At 33.4% G+C, this 26,693-nt stretch overlaps 4 protein-coding genes across 5 annotated transcripts in view; 2 read left to right on the top strand and 2 right to left on the bottom strand.

Annotated features, from left to right (window-relative positions):
- Positions 1-1,064: 1,064 nt before the first annotated feature.
- On the bottom strand, positions 1,065-6,137 carry LOC131850036 (isoleucine--tRNA ligase, cytoplasmic). Its single transcript, XM_059200187.1, has 4 exons — positions 5,967-6,137; positions 5,112-5,217; positions 4,581-4,782; positions 1,065-4,311 (listed from the first exon to the last, which is right to left on the bottom strand). The coding sequence occupies exons 1-4, from the start codon at positions 6,092-6,094 to the stop codon at positions 1,121-1,123; spliced, it is 3,627 nt and encodes a 1,208-aa protein (XP_059056170.1). The 5' UTR covers positions 6,095-6,137; the 3' UTR covers positions 1,065-1,120.
- A 943-nt stretch (positions 6,138-7,080) lies between these two features.
- On the top strand, positions 7,081-8,347 carry LOC131850028 (uncharacterized). The gene is made up of 2 exons (XM_059200179.1): positions 7,081-7,241; positions 7,329-8,347. Exons 1-2 carry the CDS (start codon positions 7,210-7,212, stop codon positions 7,879-7,881), a joined length of 585 nt encoding a protein of 194 aa, XP_059056162.1. The 5' UTR covers positions 7,081-7,209; the 3' UTR covers positions 7,882-8,347.
- Positions 8,348-9,261: 914 nt separating this feature from the next.
- LOC131850002 (E3 ubiquitin-protein ligase ariadne-1) lies at positions 9,262-22,126 on the top strand. Of its 2 annotated transcripts, XM_059200144.1 has the most exons (12): positions 9,262-9,619; positions 12,343-12,495; positions 12,851-12,919; positions 13,064-13,150; positions 13,746-13,874; positions 14,347-14,517; positions 14,989-15,185; positions 15,589-15,778; positions 16,429-16,655; positions 17,043-17,120; positions 20,652-20,722; positions 22,008-22,126. In XM_059200144.1, exons 1-11 carry the CDS (start codon positions 9,413-9,415, stop codon positions 20,692-20,694), a joined length of 1,551 nt encoding a protein of 516 aa, XP_059056127.1. In that variant the 5' UTR covers positions 9,262-9,412; the 3' UTR covers positions 20,695-20,722; positions 22,008-22,126. The 2 variants fall into 2 exon arrangements, with proteins under 2 accessions (XP_059056127.1, XP_059056128.1); XM_059200145.1 differs by lacking the exons at positions 20,652-20,722; positions 22,008-22,126 and having other exon boundaries at positions 17,043-18,133.
- Positions 22,127-25,966: 3,840 nt separating this feature from the next.
- Positions 25,967-26,693, bottom strand: part of LOC131850027 (sodium channel protein para) — a 35,531-nt gene continuing 34,804 nt past the window's right edge. The window contains exon 36 of the mRNA XM_059200178.1: positions 25,967-26,629. Within this exon, the coding sequence (XP_059056161.1) occupies positions 25,967-26,629 (663 nt within the window). The remainder of the gene's footprint in view (positions 26,630-26,693) is intronic.

Here is a 26,693-nt window from a genome sequence, read left to right as displayed (position 1 = left end):
ATTTGTTACTATCTTCTTTTCTAATTGTAATACATTGGTTTTCATTGTTTTTTGTTTGGTTGACTATTTTTAATGATTCTTTAGGTTATTAATGTTCACCAAAGTTAAAATCCTAATGGTATTGACGTTTCAATAGATAGTTTAGTAAACCTCGAATGTCGATTATTTTCCGAGTTACCAAACTATAGGTTTTATTATTTTAAAATACATTTGCATAATAGTGGTAGATATCAAATTAGAAAGTCGAATCAACCAGATCAATTTAAAATAGTAAAAAGCTTAATTTGTCTTTTCAATTACATTGTTTTAAAATAATAAAAAAAAAAATTCTTCTGTGATGCATTTGCTTTGCCTAAGAGTGCACATTTTCTTTATACTGAATATACTCTATTGCAACCGCTATTGATCTTTTAGTTAATTTTTCTTCGATGTTTTAGTATAATAAATCGTTTCGAATAGCTATATGTTTTCTGCTTAACACATTACACATCTTTCGAGGTATGTAGCTGTGATGTACTTGTAAGTTTAATTCTGATAAGCGTTTTGATGTTACTAATACCAGCACAATTATAATAACAGTCGATCTTTAATATTCATCTCTTTTTATATTATTTGCTACCTTTTTTCCATAATAGTATGAAATCAAGTTTGTAAAATAACACGTTTTACCAGTCTTGTTGCGATTTTATTGAAGAATTGAGTGAAATAAACATGGTAACAATTGCTATAAAAGCATTAAAAATACGTAAAAATATAATCAAGATTATATATGTAGCGTGCTTTTTATTTATTCAACACATCAATATTTTACTGAAATTGTATAATTGAACTTTACATGCAAAAGCCACATTACATTATAATTAATTTATCAATAATGTTCAAATTTCTAAATTTAGATTTGTTTATTTATGAAAGAAACATATTAAATAAAGGTTAACTCAAATACTGATTCTCATTTCTATATACCTATGATTGTTTTAGATGGTAAAGCAAGGACATAAGAAAAATTCAATGAGTTATTTAAAAAAGCAAATAATTTATTAAAAACGTATTAAATAACATGACTGTGTCTACGCAAAACAATTTTTATAGCATTATATAAAAGGAGTCACTGAAACATTTAGCTATCGTGGTCTGTAATGTTAATTCCTAAATAATTGGATACAAACTGCGCAGCTTGATCCTTGTTGACCGTTACTTTGCCCAATGGATTTTCCAAAAACAATGTTGCCTTTTTGGTTCCATTACCAACATTAATAAACTTACAGAATGGAGTACTCTGTTTGTCGAATTTATTTGGTTTACATGAAGATACAACTATAGTTTTAGTATTTAAATCTTTTGTATCATTTATTTCAACACCATCACACCATAGTGTAAACTTTACTCCATAAAGGCCGAACAGGATTTGCACTTCCTTATAAAGATTTTCCAAGGTAACAAACTTATCTTTTACATTCTTTAGGATAATGCTGGCCTTGTCGGTTGTGACACCTAATCTAGGCTTGTAACCCTGTAAAACAATATTAGCCCAAGGTTTTGAAGGAAGCTCCAGCTCCTTTCTCCACGTAATCACCAATTTCAATTGAGAACCTTTCAGTTCTTGTGCTTCTTCAATAATCACCGTTTTAGATGTCGATAGATTTTCTATCGTTATAAGTGGAGCTTTTACGGTTGTTTCGATGAAATCACGATGCATATTTAATATGCGTATAATATCACTATTTTTCTCAACAGAATAATAGACATCTACCTCATCAGTAGGTACTAAATGTGCTTTTTTCCTTAATTTTTGAACTCTGTTTATTATTTCTCTTGCAAAACCTTCATCAAGCATGTCTTGATCGGGAATTACGTTTAGTAAAACTAATACATCATTATCACTATGTGCTTCATATTGATCATTACCCTTAGCTTGGAATATGAGCCTTACTTCGGAAACGTCAATATGCTGGCCTAGCAACTCAACGGATCCATCAGCAACTAATTTTTCACATTGCTCATTAGTGAGATCTTTTAATGCTTGAGTTATAGCTTTGAAATTGCCTTTTAAGCGAACACCAAGAATTTTATGGTCTGGTTCAGCTCTTAAATTAATTCCATACTTTTCTTTATCGCTTGTTAATTGCACTTTCTTCACATTCATTTCTTCCAGAACATATGCCTCCAAGGACTTTACATCATCCAAGTAAGTTTGATCACGATGGATTACAATCAGTTCAGGTAATGGATACTTAATTGGTATTGTCTTGCGATCTCTCAGAACCCTGCCTAGTTCAATGACAGTTTGCATTCTTTGTACTGCTCTTTCTATATTAGTGTCCACCAAATCCAGCCTTGGTTCAGGTATCATGTTAAAATGTAAACTTTCAAGGGATTCTCCAGGTAACAATTGACGCAAAATTTTATACATCAACTCAGTCAAGAAAGGAGTGAATGGAGCCATAACTCTTATCATATCATAGAGCACTCCAAATAAAGTATCCAATGCCACCTGACAGTCGTCTACTCCGTTTTCACCTTTTAGTCTTTTTCTATTCATTCTAACGTACCAATTGGTAAGATGGTCGATAAACTTTGTTAATCTAGGCACTACAGTATATAACCGATAAGATGCCATTTCCTTTTTCACAAAATTAATCAAAGATTGTGTGAATGACGTTATCCATTTATCCATGACGTTTTCTCGGGCAGCCTTTACATTAAACTTGTAATTTATTTTATCTTCTTGAACAATTCTTTCTACATTTTGCATTAGAAAACGAAAAGCATTATACCAGGGCAGAAAAACGTCTTTGATAACATCTCTAACACCTTCTTCTTTGAAACGTAGGTTTTCTGCCTTCACAACAGGAGAATTAACAAGATAAAGTCGTAATGCATCAGCACCATATTTGTTAACTATCTCTAAAGGATCAGGATAGTTTTTCTTGCTTTTAGACATTTTTTGTCCATCAGATGCCAAAATAAGTCCATTAGCAATTAAATTTTTAAATGGCGGCTTACTAAACAAAGCTGTGGATAAGACAATAAGGGTATAAAACCAGCCCCTTGTTTGATCAATACCTTCGCCTATGAAATTGGCTGGGAATATGTCTTCAAACTCTTTTTTATTCTCAAAGGGATAATGAAATTGTGCATAGGGCATCGACCCAGACTCAAACCAACAATCAAATACTTCAGTAACTCGTTTAAGAGGCGGGTGACCAGGCCGCGATGATCGTATTTCTAAATGATCAATACTTTCCCTATGAAGATCTGTGACTTCTTTACCAGTAAGAGCTTGTAATTCGGCAATGCTTCCAATGCAGACGATTTCTTGTTTATCACTAGAAATCCACAGAGGTATTGGAGTGCCCCAGTAACGATTTCGACTAACAGCCCAATCTCTAGCATCCTTGAGCCAGTTGCCAAATCTCTTTTCTTTGACATATTCTGGAACCCAATATGTAGCTTCACTAGATTTCAGAAGATCCCTATTCATTTGTTCAACTCTAATAAACCAAGATGGTACAGCTTTGTATATTAGGGGTGTCTCTGAACGCCAACAAAATGGATAACTGTGCTTCACTTGACCAAGTTGTAATAATCGGTTGCGTGCTTTTAAACTTGCTATAATATTCTTATCAGCATCTTTAACATATTGACCTAGGAAATCTTTGACAGGTTCGGTAAATTTTCCACTAGCATCAACAGGGCAAATTATATCTTGATCTTTTGTAATAATTCCTGCAGCAAGACAAACTCTGAAATCATCTTCACCAAAGTAAGGAGCTTGGTGTACAACACCTGTACCAGAGTCCTCAGTAACATATCCATCTGTCAATACTTGATAAGCTTTAGGACAGCGACCAACAAAATAATCAAAAATAGGAGTGTATTTAATACCCTTTAACTTTTCACCAACAAATTTTTCAAGAACAATAAAATCTTCAACATTTTTGAAAATAACAGGAAATCTTGCTTCTTGGAGAACATATATTTTGTCGGTTGCTTTTTCTTGTACCTTTAAATAAGTCAATTTGGGATGAACACACAGGGCTAGATTACTGGGCAATGTCCATGGAGTTGTTGTCCAAGCTAGCAATGAAAAGCCCTCATTTGTAGGAAATGTAACAACAACAGCTGGATCAACTACATCTTTATAGTTTTGGCCAGATTCAAAATTGGAGAGGGGAGTTGAGCATGCTGTAGAGTAAGGCATTACTTTCACACCTTGGTAAACCAATCCTTTGTTGTAAAGTTCTTTAAATACCCACCAAATGGACTCCATAAACCAGGGGTAAAGTGTCTTGTAGTCATTTTTGAAATCTGCAACATTCATTTATTATGTATTATATATAAATAATTTGATACATCTGTAGAATATCATTATCATTTTAAACTAGATAAAAAATTTACTAGACATCTAACAGCATGACTCTCTAAATCTATATCTGCATACTCAGGGGTCAATATAAATAGTGTCATGCTCTTAGAAATCTAGTAATTTTTTTATCTTCACACTTAATTTTTTAACCTGTAATATAATAGTGCCTACTCTATAATAAAATATAATACATTTCTGTATGTTAGCTTACCAATCCATCGCCCCATTCTGGTGATGACCATCTCCCATTCATTAGAATACTTCATGACTATTTCCCGACACTTAGCATTGTATTTATCAATGCCCATTTTTTCTACATCCTCAGGACCTCGGATACCCAAAGTCTTGTCAATTTCAAATTCTACAGGAAGTCCATGACAGTCCCAACCAAAGCGTCTTTCTACATGGTATCCCTAAAATAATATATTGAATTTCATTAAGTTGTTTATCTTTAATAGTATAAAACAAAATCACTGCTGCTGTGTATCTGTGTGCGTGTGTCTCTTATAACATATAAAATTAAGTTATGCAACAGATTTTAATGATTTTTTCAGCAAAAGATACTAGTTCAAGAAGGACAGCAATATGTATAATAAATATATGAATGTTGCAGTATAAAACAAGCTAAGACATTAAAAGATTTGTAATGCACCTGTGTAACCATTGGAAGTAAGGTGGTGTACAATACCTCCTAGACCACAGATGTTGTCTATACGTAAATAACTGCAATGTGTTTATATACCTGCTGATGAGCATAACGCGTCACCACATCCTTGATTGTTCCAGCTAAGATGTGTCCATAGTGTGGTAATCCAGTAGCAAATGGTGGTCCATCATAAAATGAATATCTATGAGAAGAAATTTTTAATTTTATATCTTATTGATAAGGAGAATTAGGATGAATATCATATGCATTAAACAAAGTTGATATTATCCAACTGCATGTATAAATAAAATAAACCTTTGAAACCACTTTTGTTGGGAAATATTTTTCATATATACACATAAAACTGTTATCGGTGTAGAAGTTCAGTTTACAAATAAACCACTTATGTGACTGGGATAACAAGCAAACAAATATAAACTAATATGGTCGAGGGCAAATAGTGAAAGCTAAAACAGCAGGATTTAATACACTGCATTTTACAAGATTGAATATTTAACTCAGGATTTCCATATTTATTTTTTTCTTTGATGGTTCTTGGTATTTGTTATTTTATTTATATTATACAATATTTTCAAGTATGCACTACATTTTTATATTTTATTTAATTAAAGTTTATTAGTAAAGATATAGTTTTTGTGAGCTTACGTTTGAAAAGTAGTTTGACTAATCAACACCGGAGATACCATATTTTTTTGTTTTATGGTAAAGTGCTACTAATTTCGTTAAGCTTAAATAATGGAATAAGGGTAAGGTAAAGGAATGATCATGGGAAAATGCAACTGCATAACTCAGGTTGATGATATATGATGATGCAATATGTTTTAAAATACACATTTATTTGCCTTGATTTCCTTCATATTCAGTCAAAGTTTCTAATAAAAGATTGAAACTATTTATATGTTTGTTAACATATTGTAATGAATACCTTACCTCGGTTTATTTTTCGATTGTTTCAGAGAAGTTTGAAAGGCATCTATATCCTTCCAAAATTTCAATACCTTTTCCTCTTCTTTAGGAAAATCTATATTTTCAGGAACTCGTTCTATTTTTGACGACATGGTTATCTTTAATTATCTTGTTTTATTCTTCATATCTTAGATTAGGTTTGGGAGGATTTGAAGACAAACAAAATAATAAAAAAAGGTTATGTCTGGTACCAGCACTATTCCACGCCGACACAATTTAAAATTAGTTGACAACTTGACATTCACAAATCAACTAACAACACAGAACACCAATTTAGTTGACAATGACAGCTGAGAAGTAAGTCATTCATTATTTATTTAGTTAAGGCATAAATAAAATAACTAATCTCTATATCAGCCAAAACGTAACGCTTAACAAAAAAATAATCTTACAGCTATTTTTTTTAATACAATGGAATAGAAAATCCTTTATTGAAATAAACTTTTGAATAGATTTAAGCACTTTTGAATAGACATACTTATTTTTTTAATCTACCGCTGATTCGACGAAGAAATTTGCGTGTTGCTCTTTTAAATAAAGGTTTTTACTTTACATCTTGCAGCACTTTTTCACAAGTCTAACTTGTAATCCAACCATCACGGACCTTCATCATTTAAATTAATGATGTAATAAACTTCATACCTCCATATTAACGGTATATGCTGATTGAACGATGTATAGATAACTAGATAAGGTGAAGGGAAATGTAGTCAGTAGTCACTCAGCTCTTTTAGGCCACCATGACGAATTCAACAGGTATTAACGATAATAGTATGCTTTCCAATCTACATTGGTGATTAATTAATATTACTTTTAAACCTTATGTAGACTTGAAACTAGTTTGTTCTTTTAGTTCGTTCGTTCAGATATATACAGCAAGCTAGTTAACTTCTGATTTGTGAAGTTTTGCGACTTGGCCTAATTTTATAAATATTATTTCCTAAAAATATATACGTTTTTTTAGCAAAACGAACTAAAGTGCGAACGATCTGCGAACTAAATTGCGCGGTTCGTCTTTCATTGAACGCGCGCTCTTCCATTGAACTAATCAAAGAACTACTTTAGAGTAACTTCCCAAGCTTCCTTAATGTTGTTGTGACATTTTAACATTCCTGTCTATTATTTGTTTTTTTTTCTACTTTCTTAGTTTTATATACTAAATTGCTAATCAGTATACATAACTCATTTTGTTAATATCCATAAAATTATGGATCTTCACTGGTTGAAATCTTCACCAAGGTACTATTATATTTATGTTTAGTAGCTTTTATTCTACGTCACTTTGTACCTATATTAATATTATTGTAATATTTTTTTGCTTTTCAGCTTAAACAGAGGTATTACAGTTATTAACCAATTTGAAGAAACAAAATTTGAGCAATTCCTCCGCAGAATCGTATCAAAACTAAAACTCCAGGATACTGAAATATTTACAGAAGATGAGAGACAAAAATTAGAAAAAATATTCAATGTTAGTGAAGAGAATCTGTTGCTTGCAATTAAATCAATTTTGTATTTGTATAAGAGAATGTTTAAATTTATTTTTATGCCACTAAATTTGAAGAGCAATTTGAGTGATTTTGGATTGAGTAATGAAAAAGCAGAAACTATTGTGAAGATTTGGTCTACTGATATGAGAGCAACCCTGGATGATCTGGGTAAAGAATTAATTTACAATAATGAAGAGACATTGAACTTCTCATGGAAACTTAATGTTGAAATGAGTTCTGATTGTTGTAAAAAAAGTAAGACACCAAAATCTTACATATCACTATCTGGAATAAAAGCGGATACTGAAATTGAATTGACACATTCAGAACTTTATTCAGTGTTCTTACAGCTGGAATCTATTCAAAATGAATTAGATAATTTGGTTTAAATGATACAATTACTGATGAAACTGCATTAACAATGTATAAGTATTAATAATTAGGTTAAACTATCTGGTAATTTCTGAAATGTATATAATTAACTCAAATAATGTATACATTTAAAAATCCAAATATACTTCAAATGTTAATGTTAATCCTGTGTTTAGGTTTGCACAAAACATTGTTTTAATGACAAAAATGCATAGTCTAAGCCAGAGGGGTATTTGGTATGTAGTTTATACTCCTTACAATCCTGTACCTGTAATGTGAATTTATTTCTAAGAACAGCTATAGCAATTTTTCTCTGCAGTCCTAGAAGTAATCCTCAGGTCAGTTCACCAATTCCCATAAATAATAATCCCTAATTCACCTTACTGTTAGACAGATTTTGCCACCATGGTGCATTCCTGTGACTAAAATAAATCATTGTTGCTACAACCAGCTTACCAGTCACCACTTTTTTAAAAATGTCTGAGCAATGAAATCTTATTCATTATTGTAATAAATGAAAATTTACATTATAATTTTTAAATTGTTTTGATTATTTTTACTTCTTTTAGAGTTATTGCTCCTGAGTTGAATCTACAATCCCTAGAAGGAAATAAACTAATTTTTAGGGGAATTTTGTTTGACAATTTATCACTAGTTGTCCCCACAGCACTATAGCTAGGTAACAAGAGTATGTAAGAAAGAGAAAGTAGAGTAAAAGCGGTTGACTGCATTTGTAATAAAGAAATTATGATGGAATCGGTTTGAAGGAGAATATTGGTGTAAAAATGAAAAATCACCTGCTACATTCGTTTAGGCATGAATGACGAGATGTATATAATAGAAAATAATGGATGCAGGTACAGACCCAGATTCAGGTTGATCAATCATAATCAGCAGATCGATAGTGATTGATAGAAGAGACTGCAGGTGGATCTAGAGACTCAGTTTTGTATAACTACAAAAGCCGAGTAGCAATACTCGGTATTATCTGCCTACCCCATAAATAACCAGTAATCTGGCTTGAATATAGATATGATTTTTTGAATGCATCTCAAAATCGGTGGAATATTATTTTTATATAATTCTATTTTTTAAAAGAATACAGCAGTATTAACAAAATTGAGATATTATTAAAGCAAAAAATGATATCGAAATCTATAAAGCATATTCCGAGGTACAAAACACAAACTTTTTTATCTGTGACGTCTTAACTTATTTAAAATTAAACTACCAAAATAACATGAGCTAAATGAAACTGAGAATTATCATTAGACGCTAAGGTACTTTAAAAAAACGTTAGCTCATGTCAGCTAGCTAGTTTTATAAAATCGGATAATTTAGTAACTTCCAACTACTTGGCACAGGCAATAGTTTAGTTGTCATTGGCAACACTGCCACCCATACGTCAGAGGTTTTGGCAGCCCGTGGGTGAACTATTTTCTTCTTTGTTGACCTTTCCTAAATCTTAGGTGTAATTAATTCATTATTTTACTTGCTCAAGCTGTAGCTTTATTTTCAAATACATATTACTTCGTCAAAGACTCTAATATGGACTCTGAAGATGACACAAAGGATGATGTGGATTCTGGGAATGAGTCCAGTGGAGACGATGTCGACTTTGCAATGGACGTTGAAACACACAGTACAAGGGAACGACAAACGGAACTCGAGGAATATCCATACGAGGTGTTATCAACGGAAGAAATCGTGCAGCATATGGTGGATTGTATCAAAGATGTGAATACTGTTGTGGAGGTCAGTGTGTTAGTAGTAAACAATGAACTAATTAAACGAGGTTACTTGTTTTCAGAAATATTTTTATACAATCGTTTATACTGCAATTTTTATTATGTATTAAGCTTCATCGACAAAGTTCTACTTGAACTTTACTTGTTTTGACCTTGAGTTTATTAGATTATGCCATTATATCTATCATTGAAGATGATGGCCTAGAAACCTGATTCTTTTGTTCATTTTACTTATAAATATTTTGTTACTTGAAGTCATTGTCTAAATAATAATTCCAATTTTCTTTTAATTTATTTTATGAAGATAATATAGATTATAAAGCTTATAATGGTCAGGCATAGTATAGTCTAACCTTTTCTGACAGTTTTCTGTACAGATATGACTCATAGAACATATATAATATTTTATACCCATTCTCATTACTACTATTATATAGTAAATACTATAATATGTTACCTAATTTTTGGCTTGAACTCTGACACTGTATGTAATATGTCTTTAATATGTAATATTATTAAACAAACCATGTTATGGCTATATAGCATACAAGCTATTGCATCAGTTTATTTCAATAACATATTGTGTCTACCTACTACATTTTATTGATAAACAAAGTATTTACCCACATCTAAGTATAAAAATTACAATACATGAAAAAAAATTAGAACATTGTGTTCCATTATTAACTGTTGTATTGTTTCCAATATTTTTTATTTCACTAATTTAAACAGTAGTTTGTATAATATATCTTGCTTCTTTATTTATTTTGAATTTACTGAGCTTTGTTATTGCCTTAATATACATACAAATTGTAACTTTATTATCTTCATATTATATGCATTTCAGAGTAGATAGATGCAATTCAGTACCGTAGGCGGTTATGCTTACACATATCTCATGCTTTATAAATTCTTTTGACTCATTCGATTCTATAGTTAATTTTTTATCTCTGAGACAAAATTGGCATACCTATTTTTTGTCAGCTATTTGCTATTATTAAATATTGTTGTGCCGTCGTCAGAAATTAATGTTAATTACCAATTTTTAAGGGTTATATAGTAATTATAATTTGTTAATGTATTAACACAAAATTAATATAGTATAGGTATTGATAAATATGGGCTGCGATGATGATGATGATGATTGATAAATATAGTCTAACTAAATATTAAATATACAGCCCATACACATACTAATTGCGTCTTTTATACAATAAATGGCCTTTGTTGTCATATTATATTTCAGATTTGTCAGAATAATATTTCAGAAAACTTACATTTACTTGAAATATTTTGTTGTTTTAAGAAACAAAAATATTAGTATGCAGTTTAATACCATAAATATTACTATATGTACCGTAAACACGGAAATGTATTTTTGTATTCTTAGATCAAAGACAGTACCACAGGACAAGATACAAACACTTGTGTTTGTCTGTGAATTTAAAAATATGTTGCGGAAACTTCATAGATTGAAAAGTAAAACTTTAAGTAGAACAAAAACATTATTAATCAAGAAATAGGTATTGTAGGTTCAGTACTACACTACTGTAGCTGGTATCATTATTTAAGAACTTGACATTTGGACTGTGCAATTTAGACTCCGAGACAAAAAAATATAGTATATATAAATAAGTAAATATAAAATATAGTAATAGTCTAGTTCTTGAGTCTTGAATTTCACTAGCATTCAATTTATCTGATAATCATTTTTCTGTCGGAACAACATAATAATATTACATATAAATTTTTATGGGCAATAATAATGTTTAAAAGCATTTTTCTACTGTCTATTACTTTTATTACAAATATTTATTAAATTGTCATAAGATTTACTGACAATCATTGAATGTGCAAGCTAATTTTTTAAATGCTTACTCATATCCTAATAAATTGCTAATTAAAGTAATGTAGTGGGCTGAATATGATTTATCAACATATTTTTAGGTGTAACTTTTTGTACTCTTATCTATATATCTGACATCATTATTTATCCAATATATATTTATTAAGTTATTATGGATAAAGGTTGAAATAATGTCAGTGTTTTTAAATTAATATTTGCTTTTTTAGTCTTTTTATTTTAATTATCTTAACAAAGACAAACTAATGAAATAGCTGATAAATAAGTGTTTTTAATCTTTATAATATTATTTTATATTATATAAAATGGATGACATTATAAAAATTGGTATTAATAATATAATTATTATCTTAATTATATGAACTATATAATAATAATCTCAGGACAATTCACACAGTGCCATTTAAATCCAAGTTGAACTAGCCAAAGCTGTGTTATGGGTACTAGATAAGTGATACAAATACATAGATATATTTTTTGTTTGTAAATACATACATATTAGACATAGGAAAGACTCAGACTGATACAAACAATCATACTCATGAATACAAATTATATATATATATATATATTATAATACAAATTTATGCTCTGCGAGTGTGTGCTAAACTACTAGACCACCCAGGTCGTCAATAACCTGATATTAATTAATTAATATAAATATTAAAATGCATGCATTTTGTGGGTAATTGTAAATTATAGTGATATTTATAAATATACTTCATTTTCAAAATTTGCATATCCCTATGGGGTGCTGCATGTTATGTACTTTTATTATTTAGTAAGATTCAAAAGTGTACCATGTAGCAAGCAAATAAATAAATTATATTATTGTATTAAGTATTGCTGACTTGCTTATTTTTCAGATACCGGCAACAACAACTCGAATACTATTAAATCATTTCAAATGGGATAAAGAAAAGCTAATGGAAAGATTCTATGATGGGGACCAAGATCAATTGTTTTCAGAAGCTAGGGTCATTAATCCATTTAGAAAACCTGTCATACAAAGACCGAAGGTAACTTGAATATATTACAAATTTAAATAAATTTGGCCAGTATATTCCTCACTAACATAGGTATAGAAACAAAGAATTATATATATATATATATATTTATTCAGTTCAGTTTTCATATTCTTTTAATACAGATGGTAATATCCACTACACATTAGTACAGTATCATTGCCAAGGTTAAAAGGAACCTCTTATAAATCAGCTGAAATGAAAATTATATTATGTGTATTTCTTCTTTTGTTCTAAATACAAATTGTCTCAGAAATCACTCACATCTTTTCCCATTCATATTAATATTTATTAATATTATTTATAATTATGACAAATTCAATATTTGGATTGTATTTTTTCGTTGTAGCTACCTAGACGGATATCAACATCAGGGACAGAGGAATGCGAAATATGTTTTTCCGTGCTACCATTAACGGTAAGTAGAATTGTAATAAATTCATATTACCATTAAATATAAGAAAAATAAAGGATTATCAGTTGCAGTCACCAAGGCCAGGCTTTTTACACTATTATTATTATTTCTTAGATTACTGTTTGCATAGTATTTTTTACATTACAGATGATGACTGGGCTAGAATGTGGGCACAGATTTTGCACGCAGTGTTGGTGTGAATATTTAACAACAAAAATAATGGAAGAAGGCTTAGTAAGTGTTTTTTACTAGTGTTATTATTACTATGGTTTTAGTGATTTGTGTTTTTTAAATGAATTTTAAATTCCATCCTCACATTCTTATTTATTTATTCAATTTATAACTTTAAATGTTAGAAAATAATTATATCATACTTTTGATATACCATACATGTGTATAGTAAGTGTTTACAGATGCCCTAAACAGAATATCTGTTTAGAGCAATCTCTTTGTTGCCACCTGCTAAAAAATACTCCTATATAAAAAATGTTAAAGTTTGTAAAGACATTATTCAATCACACTTGTACGACTGGACAGATATGATTGAAATTGGGTTTAATTCCTAGACTTATGATATTCAATCCTAGTTTATATCGGCAAAGTAAATAAAAAAGGAGTAAATTTGAGTTAGTAGAATAATAAAAACTTTATATTGATACAATATTGTGTGATCCAGTAGTAACCGATTGATATATCTGGAATCTGTTTAATTTATGTAAGCAGTTGAAACGATTTTAATTCTATATTTCAAATACATGACACACTATGGTAAGAATTTAATAATGTCTCTATAACAAAAGAGTGGCACTGAGTAAAATTATTATTACAGGGTCAAACAATAGCATGCGCAGCGCATGAATGCGACATCTTGGTGGATGATGCGACTGTGATGCGATTAGTACGAGATCCCAGGGTCAAACTTAAGTACCAGCATATTATCACAAACAGCTTTGTTGAGGTGTGTATAATATATTGAACTAACAAGTTTATTATATATCCTTTTAAAGATGTTTATGAATCTTATCGAATTTGAGATTTCCGTTTTAAAATATTTATCGCTAAAAGTTCCATACAACAATTCAACATTCTTTTACATTTTCTTTCATCTTGTTAATTTAGAAGTGTAATTGTCTAAGATAATCGTTAATTCCATTTAAGCACAATGAATAAATGATCATATGAGGTTAATAGTTATAATTTATATTATAAATAATAATTTTACAATGTTTGTATTTCATACACTAAAAAAATTAAATCATATACAAGAATGTAATTAAGAACATTTCTATCTTTTTAAAATCTGTTCCAAATTTTGTACGAATATGCCCCACTACTGAAATAATAGTTTTAGTACATACAAAAATTGGTCGAGTGTGAAACAGACGAGTTTAAATAATTGGTTATGAATGTACTTCAACGTGTCGTTGCAGTGTAACCGACTGCTGCGTTGGTGTCCGTCGCCGGACTGCAGTAACGCCATCAAGGTGGCGTACGTGGAGGCGGCGCCGGTCACGTGTCGCTGCGGGCACACCTTCTGCTTCTCGTGCGGTGAGAACTGGCACGATCCGGTGCGTTGTAGCCTCCTCCGCAAGTGGATCAAGGTGGGTACATTATATATAATACATATATGGTAGGGGGAAGGGGATTATTAGTGATGTAGACTAATAGCCCCAATGCTAACCATGTCCAAATGGAAACCATCTTGATAAATTTCTGGTGAATTTAACATAATGGGTTAACTGAACTGATTTCATGCTCATTAGCACTAGTGTCCCCCCGGCGTAATCTGTTAGCGCACGCCGCTGCATCGTTCCATTATCATACATATGTATAGAACTACATAATTCAACTTTTAGACTGCGATTAAGTAGGTTTTGTCGAGAGACTACAGCATGGGGTTATTAAAAAAGGATAGGATTAGGGTTTCTTAAGGGTCGCCAATGCGCACATGACACCTTTGGCGTGTCAGGCGTCTGTTTACCATTATTTACCAACAGATGGGCCGTATGCTTAGTATGCTTGAAAATAAATCTGTTTTTCCCCAAATTTTAAATTGTATATTTGTATTACAGAAATGCGACGATGATTCTGAAACATCCAACTGGATAGCTGCTAACACTAAGGAGTGTCCGAAATGTAACGTGACCATAGAGAAGGATGGCGGGTGCAACCATATGGTGTGTAAAAACCAAAACTGTAAGGCTGACTTCTGTTGGGTGTGCCTCGGACCTTGGGAGCCGCATGGTAGCAGTTGGTACAATTGCAACAGGTACAATAGTTGTTTTACAAATTAATTGTTATTCAAAATTTAAGACCTGCGCTATTGTCCGTGGAACTTTACCATTCATTACTTTTTTCTTTAATACTCTTAATTTTTTTATGTCTATAGTTTAAGTAGTTACTTCTATTTTCTACAATAAAATATTCATAGATTGTATATCAAATGTCACCACAATTCTTTTTTTTTCAATTTTCAATAAAGTTTATAATCTTTTTTATTTAATTATTATTATGTTAATTATATCATTCTGATATTTGATCTGAGCAGAAAGTAGTTTCGAAAGGTTTATTTGACCGACAACACTGTCTTTAATATTGTACTATAATATGTCTTCCTTATAATATGTTCCTAATGTATTAAAACGTAAATAAATAACTATTTGTATGTGTAGATACGATGAGGACGAGGCGAAGGCGGCTCGTGACGCTCAGGAGCGGTCTCGGGCGGCGCTACAGCGCTATCTGTTCTACTGCAACCGGTACATGAACCACATGCAGTCGCTTCGCTTCGAGTCCAAGCTCTACGCCTCCGTCAAGGAGAAGATGGAGGAGATGCAGCAGCACAACATGAGCTGGATCGAGGTAACGCAACCGAGATTAACTACACGGAATTATGCCTGCGTAGTAGAGAGTTTTGTATATAATATTGTGTTCATGTGATTTTGGAGTTAGAAATTTATACAGAACAGAACAGAGCTATTGTCCGCGACTTCGTACGCGTGAAATAGTAATCTTGGATAACATTTTTAAAATAATTTAGGCTAATTATAACAGGCCAAAGAATAAAGTTTCATCATTCTAACTTTCCTTCCCTATTTTACTTTACCCTTAAGAGGATAAAATAAATACAAGCTGAAAGCTAGGATGATGAAACACTTAATAAGGATAAAACTACAAAAGTCAGGATGTCAATTTGTTTTCTATTTTTATTACTATCTTATTATCATTTGTTAATCTTCTCAATTTAATCATTCTCCTGACCAGGATGGTAGGGAAAGTATGTCCCATTTGTTAAATTATATCTGATTTCATTCAAATTTGTTGATCCAAAACTAATGTTGCTACAAGCTAAGTCTATTGTTTTGTGGAAAGGAATCTTTATACCCTTCTTATTGGATTTCTTGTGTGTTACAATAGCGACAACAAAACATTTATTTCCATTTAGAATTATCTTGCGCTGAATTTAATACTTTGTATACATCTGCATATATTGAAATGACATATTGTTACAGGTTCAATTCTTGAAGAAGGCCGTCGATATTCTATGTCAGTGCAGGCAGACATTAATGTACACTTACGTGTTCGCTTATTACCTTCGCAAGAACAACCAGTCGGTGATCTTCGAGGACAATCAGCGTGACCTGGAGTCCGCAACTGAAACGCTCTCTGAATATCTCGAACGTGATATTACCAGCGAAAACCTGGCTGATATCAAACAGAAAGTACAGGACAAATACAGGTAAATTAATAATATTTTTGAGATAATGCATGTATTCACGATTGTATTTCTAAATAGTTTACTCGCAGGTTTATCGGCTATGAAGGTACCGCAATTATTTGTATTGCCTTCATCTGGTGCAGTCAGCAGCACAGATAAAAGGGAGGTGAAGATTTGGAAGAGGTTGTGGCTATAAAAAAATATTTTCAGTTTTATATTGAATTCGGTCCCATATGGTGCCGCGCGATGTTAGTAAATTTGCCGCACAGGTATCAGCTACGTCTGGCTAACTGTAGTCTTTAATGTAATGTGTTTTAATATGTCATCATGCAATGTAACGATAGAATATAATATAACATGGTTAACTCTGCAATATTTTAATACATTATATATATTTTATTTTTGCAGATATTGCGACAGCCGGCGTAAGGTGTTGCTCGAGCACGTGCATGAGGGTTATGAGAAGGACTGCTGGGATTACACAGAGTAAACTACCTCTATGCTGGCTTTTAACAGCCACCTAACATACACTTCGCACCACAAATTCACGCCACGCGTCACGAGTTGGCAATACCTCGATGGCTCTTATCGTTAAGGCTCAAAAGAGCTAGAACTCAGAGCCGAAATGTTTCACAAAAAATCCTCATTCTCACGTCCCCTGCTCGTTTTCTATTTCATACGTTCTTAATACAAAAACTGATAGTGTACAGTTAGTTTGCTAAATAATAAAATTGAGGGACAAGCGGGCCTAAGTCTCAAAGCGACAATTGGGTATTTCTACTGCTGCTCGATAATGCTGATAGTTCTACATTTACGGTCATTTGTCACAACTTATTGGTGTAGCAATACGAATTATGTATTATATTATCATTCATCTCTTCAGGATCTTCAGTGAACTGAATATACAGATCGGTTTCTCTTTTATGAGGTTCGGTTGTCACATGTTTACCATAAGTGTAAAATATGTTACTGAGAGAAATAAAAAAATAAACTTGGTGACTGCTGCCTTAATGTATGACAAATGACAATTAGTAAAAAGTAAATCGAAAGGAATTAATCGATGCAATTATACACATAAAAATATTAAGGAATTGAATATGTATTTTGTTTGTGCTTGATTTATGTTTTTTGTTTTCTTTACACGCGTTTCTGTAATGAGTGCCCTCATCTATACCCAATCATATTGCAAATATAATTTACAAGTGTAAGATCTCAGATAAAAAAGAATATATTTTTAAACGAAGATATATCAAATACAATATATCATTATTATTTTTAATATTATAATTAAGTAATTAAAATCATCTTTTCTCATGGTTGATACTAACAGATTTCATAGAGCAAGTCTTTGAAATTAAAACCACAGCTTGTTGCGTTTTCCTGAGAAGTTGTGTTCATTTGTATCCTATAACTCCATTTAGACGAGAGATGTAAAAACATAGAATAAGTAAATGACTATTTACCTGAATACGGCTTAAGAAGAATTTTCAAATCATAATAAGTGTCAATACATTTAATTATTTCGGTTTGTCAAATGAATCTAGTATTAGATTTCTCTTTATAATTTTCTTGTGTCATCTTGTGACTATGGAACAACTTATATATTGACAATATGAACTGTTCTTTGAGATCGAGTTATAGGATTTTCATGACTATCAGTCTATAATACTTCAAGGGTACTTGATAGAACCACTGTCACGTGTTCTTAGTAACCGATTAATAAATTGCGAATTTGTTCAATGGAAAATTGAAGATTTTTCATTATAAATAGTAGGTTATAATTATAAATAATTAGATACACATATTTTGTTTTTGTTAGTTTGTAGTTTAGTTAAATTCTAATTAATTTCATACTCTAGAAATTTTGTGGTGATGTTGGGAATATAATAATAATATAAATACTACAATCAAACCGGTTATGTTCAAGATCTTCATCCGTTACGTTAAATTTCATTTCTCATTGTATAAAGTATTTTTCTAAATAAGAAAGAGTAATTTTGGCGGGTACTAACAGCTACTTCAGCAGCAGAGAACCAACCATATGTCCTCACAAATATGTTAGAAACTAGTTATATTGACCGTAGGAAGCTGACAAAGCTGGTTTTGGTATAGAGTTCTCTTTATACTTGTCCTTTCCACTGATGTTCGTTATTTCTCTAGTCTCTTACGACATTCTAGAGACAAAAATAGTGATAAAGCATTGTTAGTCCATCACCACTCGACTATGGACGGATATCCCTGAATGATAACATTAAATATTATCATTCAGTCATATCCGTCCGTAATCGAGCTTGCTGCTACATACGATTGCTTATAGTATCTGTTTCACTGCCAAAAAGGTTTGAACTAACAACACATTCAAACAAGGTTCAGTCGTTATTACGCGTTCACTGTAGTAAAATATTACTGTACTCTTGATGAGCATGACAATTTTTCTTGACGGATATAGCTGTAAATGCAAATAGATATATAAATTATTCATACGAATGCGTCATTAGTATTTTTTTTAATGAAGCCAAAAATATTTATTTTTGGCTTCGTTCGTTCGTTGAAGTATATGCGAGAGTAGCCGTCAGTGCCCGCCCTTATATTTTGGACTGTAACATTTACATTAGATCTAATTTAATATTTGCTGATTTTGATACTTTAATGTTAAATGTAGCGTTGTGTAAATCGCTTAGTGTAGTGAACATTATAAAAGTCATGATGCTTATTTGGATCTTCGTAGTACCACCACGACCTCATATTGATTGTAATGTAAAAATTGTGTAATCACGTTAGTGATTCATTTGCTTATTGTTTATTTTGCTTTTATTGAATCTTTGAATCTAAATAATGGCACAAGATAAGTGATTATTGTCGCGGTTAAGAATGAAACGAGAACATTTGTACCAAAAATCTACCTATTTTTCTTATTAGAATACTGTTTATCAATATAATGATTAAGCTATTAGTTCAGGATGTAATGTTTTTATTCTGTGATCGACTTATAATTTAATGCCTGCAAGGCTCGAACTATTCTCGGTGTTGGTAGAACTAAAGTAACAGATTTGTAGCCGACGTGTTGTGCTGCCACACGGTAAATTGTGAGTACATTAAAAATAATTCGTGAAGGTACCGACTGGTATTGTAAAGTACGTTTGTAATTAAGAATTAGTGCGGCAATGATAGTGATATGTGGCTAAAATAGTAAGTTCACTCGAGCAGGTAGTGTTTTGAGACAGTAGATATATATAGGTACTGAATAAAAGCAGTTTCTTCAAAAATAATCTATTTCGAACACGTCGCAATATTCAGCTTTTTTTGTAATATATGTCCCGCGCTACATATCTCTGTCACTAATTACATAATAATTAAATTAATATCGCGGTATCGATCGTGCATAAGTCGGTTGCACTGCCAGTAATTGTCTTAAATAATATAAAGCTTAGTGTACCGGAGTTCACATAGTGAACGGTGGTACCTCATAGTGCGATAGGTCCTACAGTCTACGGGATGTGTTTATTGTAATTAAATCCTTAGATTGATATTGGGAGCCTTTTTGGTACACACATACACACTGTACATATAGATGCTGTATAGATATTTATATGGGTAATGTATAAATTTGCAATACTTATGTACCAAGGAGCATCTTGTATGTGTGTCGACGCTAGGGACACAATTGTCTTAAAATTAAGACGGAAATAAAAATAGTAACATCGAAAGGACGTTTCTTATTTATAATACCTGAATTCCTTATCCCTCATCCTATAGGCTTCTCCTCTAGCATTTTTTTTAAATATAATTAGAATGGCAAACAAGCTAACGGACGCTTTGATGGTAAGTGGTAACAGTAGTCCGGAGGATTAAAGCTGTCATGACTGCAAGCTGTTTTGTTTCTACTCTAACTAATAAAATACAATCTCAAGATGTAGGAGATATATTAATGTATGTATTTTTTTTTCTGTGATAGGAACAATAAAGAGTTTAATTTCAGAATAGTTATGATCAATATTAATAGTTTCGTAATCGCAGGGATGCTCTGGCGCCGTCACCTACGAGGCCTAGTAAAGCCTAGTAAGTTGTGGACGTGTGTGGACACTAATGTAAGTAATATGTGAATAATAAGGTAAATATAGTGTGGTTCAGGTAGGAAGCAATAACAAAGATTTAATTAGGGGCCTTAAAATATACCTAACTACAAGTGATTATTTTATTTCTCGTTGTTTTATGGTAGATATGAAAATACTCCGGACAATGAATTGAAGTTTATAAATGCTATTCTTTTTTTTATCCTTAAAGAAGTATAAAATCTCATACATATATTTAAATTACTTTGTCTGAGTCTGCTGCCATATAATCTGGATGCTATGGTATTGTAAGTATAAATGACAAGTTCCGGAGTGAATGCTTGTTTGCGTGCACGAATGCTTGCTTGTGAAGGAAACTGGTACTGGTATTTGGTATATTTGGGTATTATATGGACATCGAACGGTGTAAAATGCTGACTACTGTACGGTGACGTACCTGTACTCCATTATTCTAACCTTATTATTACCATCTTACAATATTGTACTTTGGTTATTATACATTTGACAAAAACGTTGGAGGCTGTGTACGTGAACTAATAACTAGAACTTGATATAAAAATCTTGACCGAGGATCGTAAATCTATTACATTTAAGAGAAATATCGTACGGTTGTCACCACACTCAATATTAATAGAATTTTTAATATTGGTCTTTTTTTAATATGTATTTAAAAATAATTAATGTGATTATGTAAATATCATTATTATAGTGTATGAGTAGATATATTTTATATCATGTTCTATAAAGGACATACTGCGCCGATTCCAAATAATGGGTTTATGGTTAATTCGCCGCAGTATGTCCTTTACAGGTCATTGAAATGATGATGATGTTTATTATGATGATACGAACCTACTAAATGTGTGTTTTTCTAAAGCTACTAAACATCGATTATCTCTATGCACTCAAAGCTTGGTTAGAGTGCATAGAGTTATCTCTATGCAATCTGATCTTGCATCATTTTGTAATTCAGCCATTTTGTACGATTTCACGGCCCTTCTTAATATTTTTCTGAATTATACAGACATCTAAATAAGTAGTAGATATAAAATTGAGACAAACTAAGGAAAGTAACAAAAGAAACAGGTATACTTAGTTATTTTAGGTAGGTTAGGTATAGCAAGCACGTCCCAACAGGTAGGTAACGCCCAAGTACATAAATCGAACATGACAGATGAACCAGCGGCCAATGACGTTGGAATCTCTAGTCTTTTTCTATCTCTACTCTAGAGATTGTTCAGATTGTCTAGACATTTTAGAATGACTTGATTTGTTACAATAGACTATTTTATATTCACAGGTTACAGCGGCCGTTGACTCGGATACATACTAATATTTTTAACTGTAAACTCGAAAATTTGTAAAAGTGAATAAAGACTTGATCTTTTTATTAAAACTAGTTAGATCGGTAGGTTTATATTATATACCTCAGCAAAACATTGTACTTAATAAAAATGTATAGGAAATGTTTTTGTATTATAAATAAAAACTGGATAAAAATAGACAGTGATGTTTAATTGCAGCTTTATTTATTTTTAGTCTTAATATATGAGTATCTTTATATTCAGCGATCGCGGGTTCGATTTCTTGCATAACGTAATTTTTATGGGTGTGATTGTTCGTATAGGTCTGGGTATTTTATGCATTTCCAAAACCTTACGCAGAGTTAGCATAGTCCAAATTGTTTTCATATTATTAAAATAAAAACTTGTGTTCATTAATATTCATAAAACAATTTTCTTTATTGTGCTTAGTCGAGGGACTACGCGATTTGGAAGGTTTAAGCTGAAAAGAAAACGACAGTATAAAGCAGTCAAGTTCTATATTTTATCGTTTACTTAATTTATTTTGTACAAACTTCAACAATATATATAATAAATAGTCAATTAAACCTCTATCACTCAGCAAACTGAACTCACTTTTTTGTCATAAGTATAGTATAAAGAAACAATATAATGATATCATAACTTATTGTCTAAACTTAATTAAACACAACTTCTTTGTGCAAATATGCCTAATAGTAAGGAGAACATTTGGTTTGACCAAAATAAAAAGTGACACCACCGGTTTTTGGCATGTCCAAGTCTGAGAACGAACCTGTGACTTACGAAATTACTATTTATTAGGTACAAAGATTGCTGTACGGTACACACATATTTCCTATTTTCAGCAGTTTTGCTCAATTGTAATTATAACATTGTGATTTATAAAATAATTTCACAATTAAGAGTTATTTAAAAAGTTTAGAAGATGTTTATGTAAAGGCCTACAATATAATTAAAAGCATAAAAAAACTAAAGATGACGTCGTTCTCAAACTTGGGGTTCTTAAGAACAACAAATGCCTGGTATCCAGTTGAGGTAGACCCGATGAAACCAAGGGAGATGCGGCGCTACCGTAGCACGCGCTACAGACGGGCGCGGAGAGTGCCCAAGTGATGGGGAAGCTCGCTTGCACACACCCCGCCCAACGGCACATTTTATAAAATTTATCTACATATTTGTAATCATAATTATTGCAAAAAATGTGCAAAACGGTAAGCGTCTCATTTTAGTTTAGATACACTGTTGAAACTTTGCAACATTTTAGATCGTGTTGCATTTCAGAATCTTTCCCATTTAATGCAGGTAAAATTAATTGTAAATAATCAACATAATAACTTGGTGACATGTTCCGTACAATGAAAAGCATAGCTTTTCGTCGAGCACACGTTAATTTTATTGCTTCAAGCTTATTATGTATCGCTGCGTTACTCGCTCATATCAATAGATAGTAAACATGATAAATTTATGTGTTGCGACGTGCGTTTTGGGTTCTACCCGGCAATAAGCTCTCAATATTTACAGAGCAGTAGAAAATTGACCACTTCCAAAGTTAAATTACAAAATTTAATGATTTGTTGTGCTAGAAAATACAATACTGACACGAAACTCGACTGTTATGAGTCACTCGAGTGTTCCACGCTGCGAACGGCGTATATGTCCTACAGACATCACAACTGCGCTAGTTCCATCAATCTAAAGAGATGTCATTTGAAAAATAAAAATACTTCAATTTAATCTACCTTACTCGGTAAGGGACGTTCGATCTCTTAGGTATATAAATAATCTTATTGCTAAATACGGTGATTTCTTTCATGTAGCCGAATCGGTTGTACAATGCTATAACATCGTAATAATGTAATAGTTAATCTGCAAGAGCAATATTCATCGAAGCAGTACCAGCCCGCTCGCAATTATTAGATAAAGGTTAATAATATTTTGTCAGGCTTCGAAGAGGATCTTTAGATTAATTCGTGGCGGTGACAGGTCCAGTTTACAATGCAAACTTATAGTAGGTACTATAGCAATAACACTGCATTATATCTAATTGTATCTAAAGACTAGTAAAACATTTCAATAGTACCTATCTATTAACACAAGGGCGACAAGTTTGCGCCTACGCAAATTTTAATTACGTAGGCGTTAAGATTAAATTGAAATAGTGATTACAGGGTCTAATTAATAATTTAGTATAGTAACATTTAAATACCTAGTGTACTAGGTATCTAGGTACTATACCCAAATTATTACCGACGCGGCAGATTTGTCTGTAACATATATAACAATTTTACCTATATTCTACTGCTATGGTAAAATTGAATGTATCGCACACCCATACAAAAGTTATTTAACTAAAAAATTACAAACTTTGAATAATGAATTCTTCTTTTTCAGCACTAAGTCTATTTCAGAAATTTGAAATTTTTTAGTAGTGCTAAGTGTGCGATAAATTAAGGCGAATCAAATAATTAACAGTAAGTTAATATTGCATTCGAAGGACCTATAAAGATGAGCTGAACTAGGGATCCTCTTCGACCGCGACGGAGGGCGGGCGGCGCGCGGCCGGCCGGGGACAGCGGGCCGGGCGCCGTCCAGTAGCTAATGTAATTCAGGGGAAGGAAAATTACATTAACTAGTTACTTGGAAAGTGCGCGTTACATAAAATGGCTCGATTCCTATGATGCGTACTGAATTAGGACGGAAGTGAACTCTGGTACCGATTTCACAGCTGATTTGTTAAGCTTACATAGATAACTTGCAAAAATTTTCTAAACGCTCTTAATTTTGAGGAAACCGGCGACGTGCCGACCTCGTATAGAATTCGACGACGTACAGTCGTTGCGGTACAGTGAGAGGCTTAAAAATTGGAACTATAAAAAACTATACGGACAAAATTGATATGAATCGGCGTAGCCATTGCTTCTCTAAGCGTTTATAAGATACGATTATACTAACGTCCGTAATGCGAAGGACGTGTTGAAGACATTTGTAACAATAAATAAACATTCTGGTTCCCAAACGTCGAGTGCTACATCGATTTGCCTGCTGTGAGGGCCGCGCTCAGCGGCACGGCGCTGAAGCGAAACATAACCAAGCAAATGTCACATGTGTCACACTCCGGCGCAACATCGAACCGAAGCAGGAGTCGCTCGCTCGCATGCCCCGTGCACTACTCAATACAATGTCGTTCCAAATCGAGATAGATACTTTACATTCTGACATTGAAATAAAAAAGAGGGAACAATGAAAGCGAGAGGTTCCTGCGGCAGACTCATAATTTCCTATTAATAATAGTGCTATTGTTCGACACCATTTCGGGGAAAGAAAATGATATCTCACAATTCTATAATTTATCAGATCACCAATCTCCATCCACATTATTATAAAGTTTTGATTTAGAATTTACAGATAGACAGTGATATTTATCAAATACAAAAATAAGCTTTTACAGTTTCCTCATTTACATCAGATACCTTATATTAAATCACTAGTGACGAAAAAACGGCACGCTTTCTAAAACAATCCTCTCCGATCGATAAGTTTTTTTCTCACCGGGGACTGGTCTATGCGACAACAAAAGAGATACGAATCGGAACAATAAAACACGGTGAACGCGCGCGAACATCGGTCGCAAAACAAACAGTCTCAAAAGCTCGGCCACGCGAATATAAAACACTTCAGTTATCACCTCGAACGTCTCTAAACGCGAAAGAATAACGTCCACGTAGGAAACGGCGCGGGCGCGCAGCTGTGGCGCCGGCGCGCGTCGCGACGCTCGCCCGCGGCCCGACACACTACATTATGTACAATGCGAAACGTCTAGCGTAAAAAATAATTAAGTGCGCTTGGGTGGGCTCAGGAGCTCGGGCAGCGGTGCGGGCAGCGGCAGCGGCGCGTCGTCGACCAGCGCGGGCAGCAGCGCGAGCGCCAGCGCGGGTCAGACGGGCGCGGGCGGCGGCGCGGGCTCGGGCGGGCGCGGCGCCGCCCCCGCCGCCTGCAGCACCACGCGGTGCCCGTTGGGCGTCACGGCGTCCAGCAGCACGGCCGTGGCCGCGCCCGCGTCCGCCTCGCCGCCCTCCCCGCCCGCGCCCGCCGCGCCGCCCGCGCCGCCCGCGCCGCCCGCGCCGCCCGCGCCGCCCGCGCCGCCCGCGCCGCCGCCCGCCTCCTCCTCGCCGCCCGGCCCGTCGTGCGCGCGCCGGTGCCGCCGCCACGCGTGCTGGATGAGCCGCGCGCAGTACTCCTCGCGCTGCCGCCACAGCGTCGACGACACCGGCTCGTAGCCGACCTCGTCGGGCCGCCCGACCTCTATGTCTCCGGGGTCCTCGATCGGGTTACCCTTTCTCGCGAAGAAGTCCTTCGTGAGCGCATCGAGTATGTCCACGCAGAACATCAGGTCGTTGCGGCATATAGGTATGTCCATGGATATGATTTTGTACTTGTTCGGCTTGTGGATCTGGAGCGGCGGTTCGAGTACGTCGAGGAAGTCGGATAACTGATCATACCTAATGTATTGAGTACCGTCTGGATCGAACCGCTGCCAGATTTCATAGTACATGTCATAGTCGTCATCTGTGAGACCTTCTTGTACATCTTCAGTCGCCTATAAATTATAATAGTATTAATTTACAATTTCTTTAATCGGTTTGTATATAATAGAACACAAA

The sequence above is a fragment of the Achroia grisella genome, unplaced genomic scaffold (genome assembly GCF_030625045.1).
Source record: "Achroia grisella isolate CSIRO2021 unplaced genomic scaffold, CSIRO_AGI_Agris_v1 utg676, whole genome shotgun sequence".
NCBI lineage: Eukaryota > Metazoa > Arthropoda > Insecta > Lepidoptera > Pyralidae > Achroia > Achroia grisella.
The sequence above is the reverse complement of the archived record's forward strand: the minus strand, read 5'-3'. Positions and strand labels throughout refer to the sequence as shown.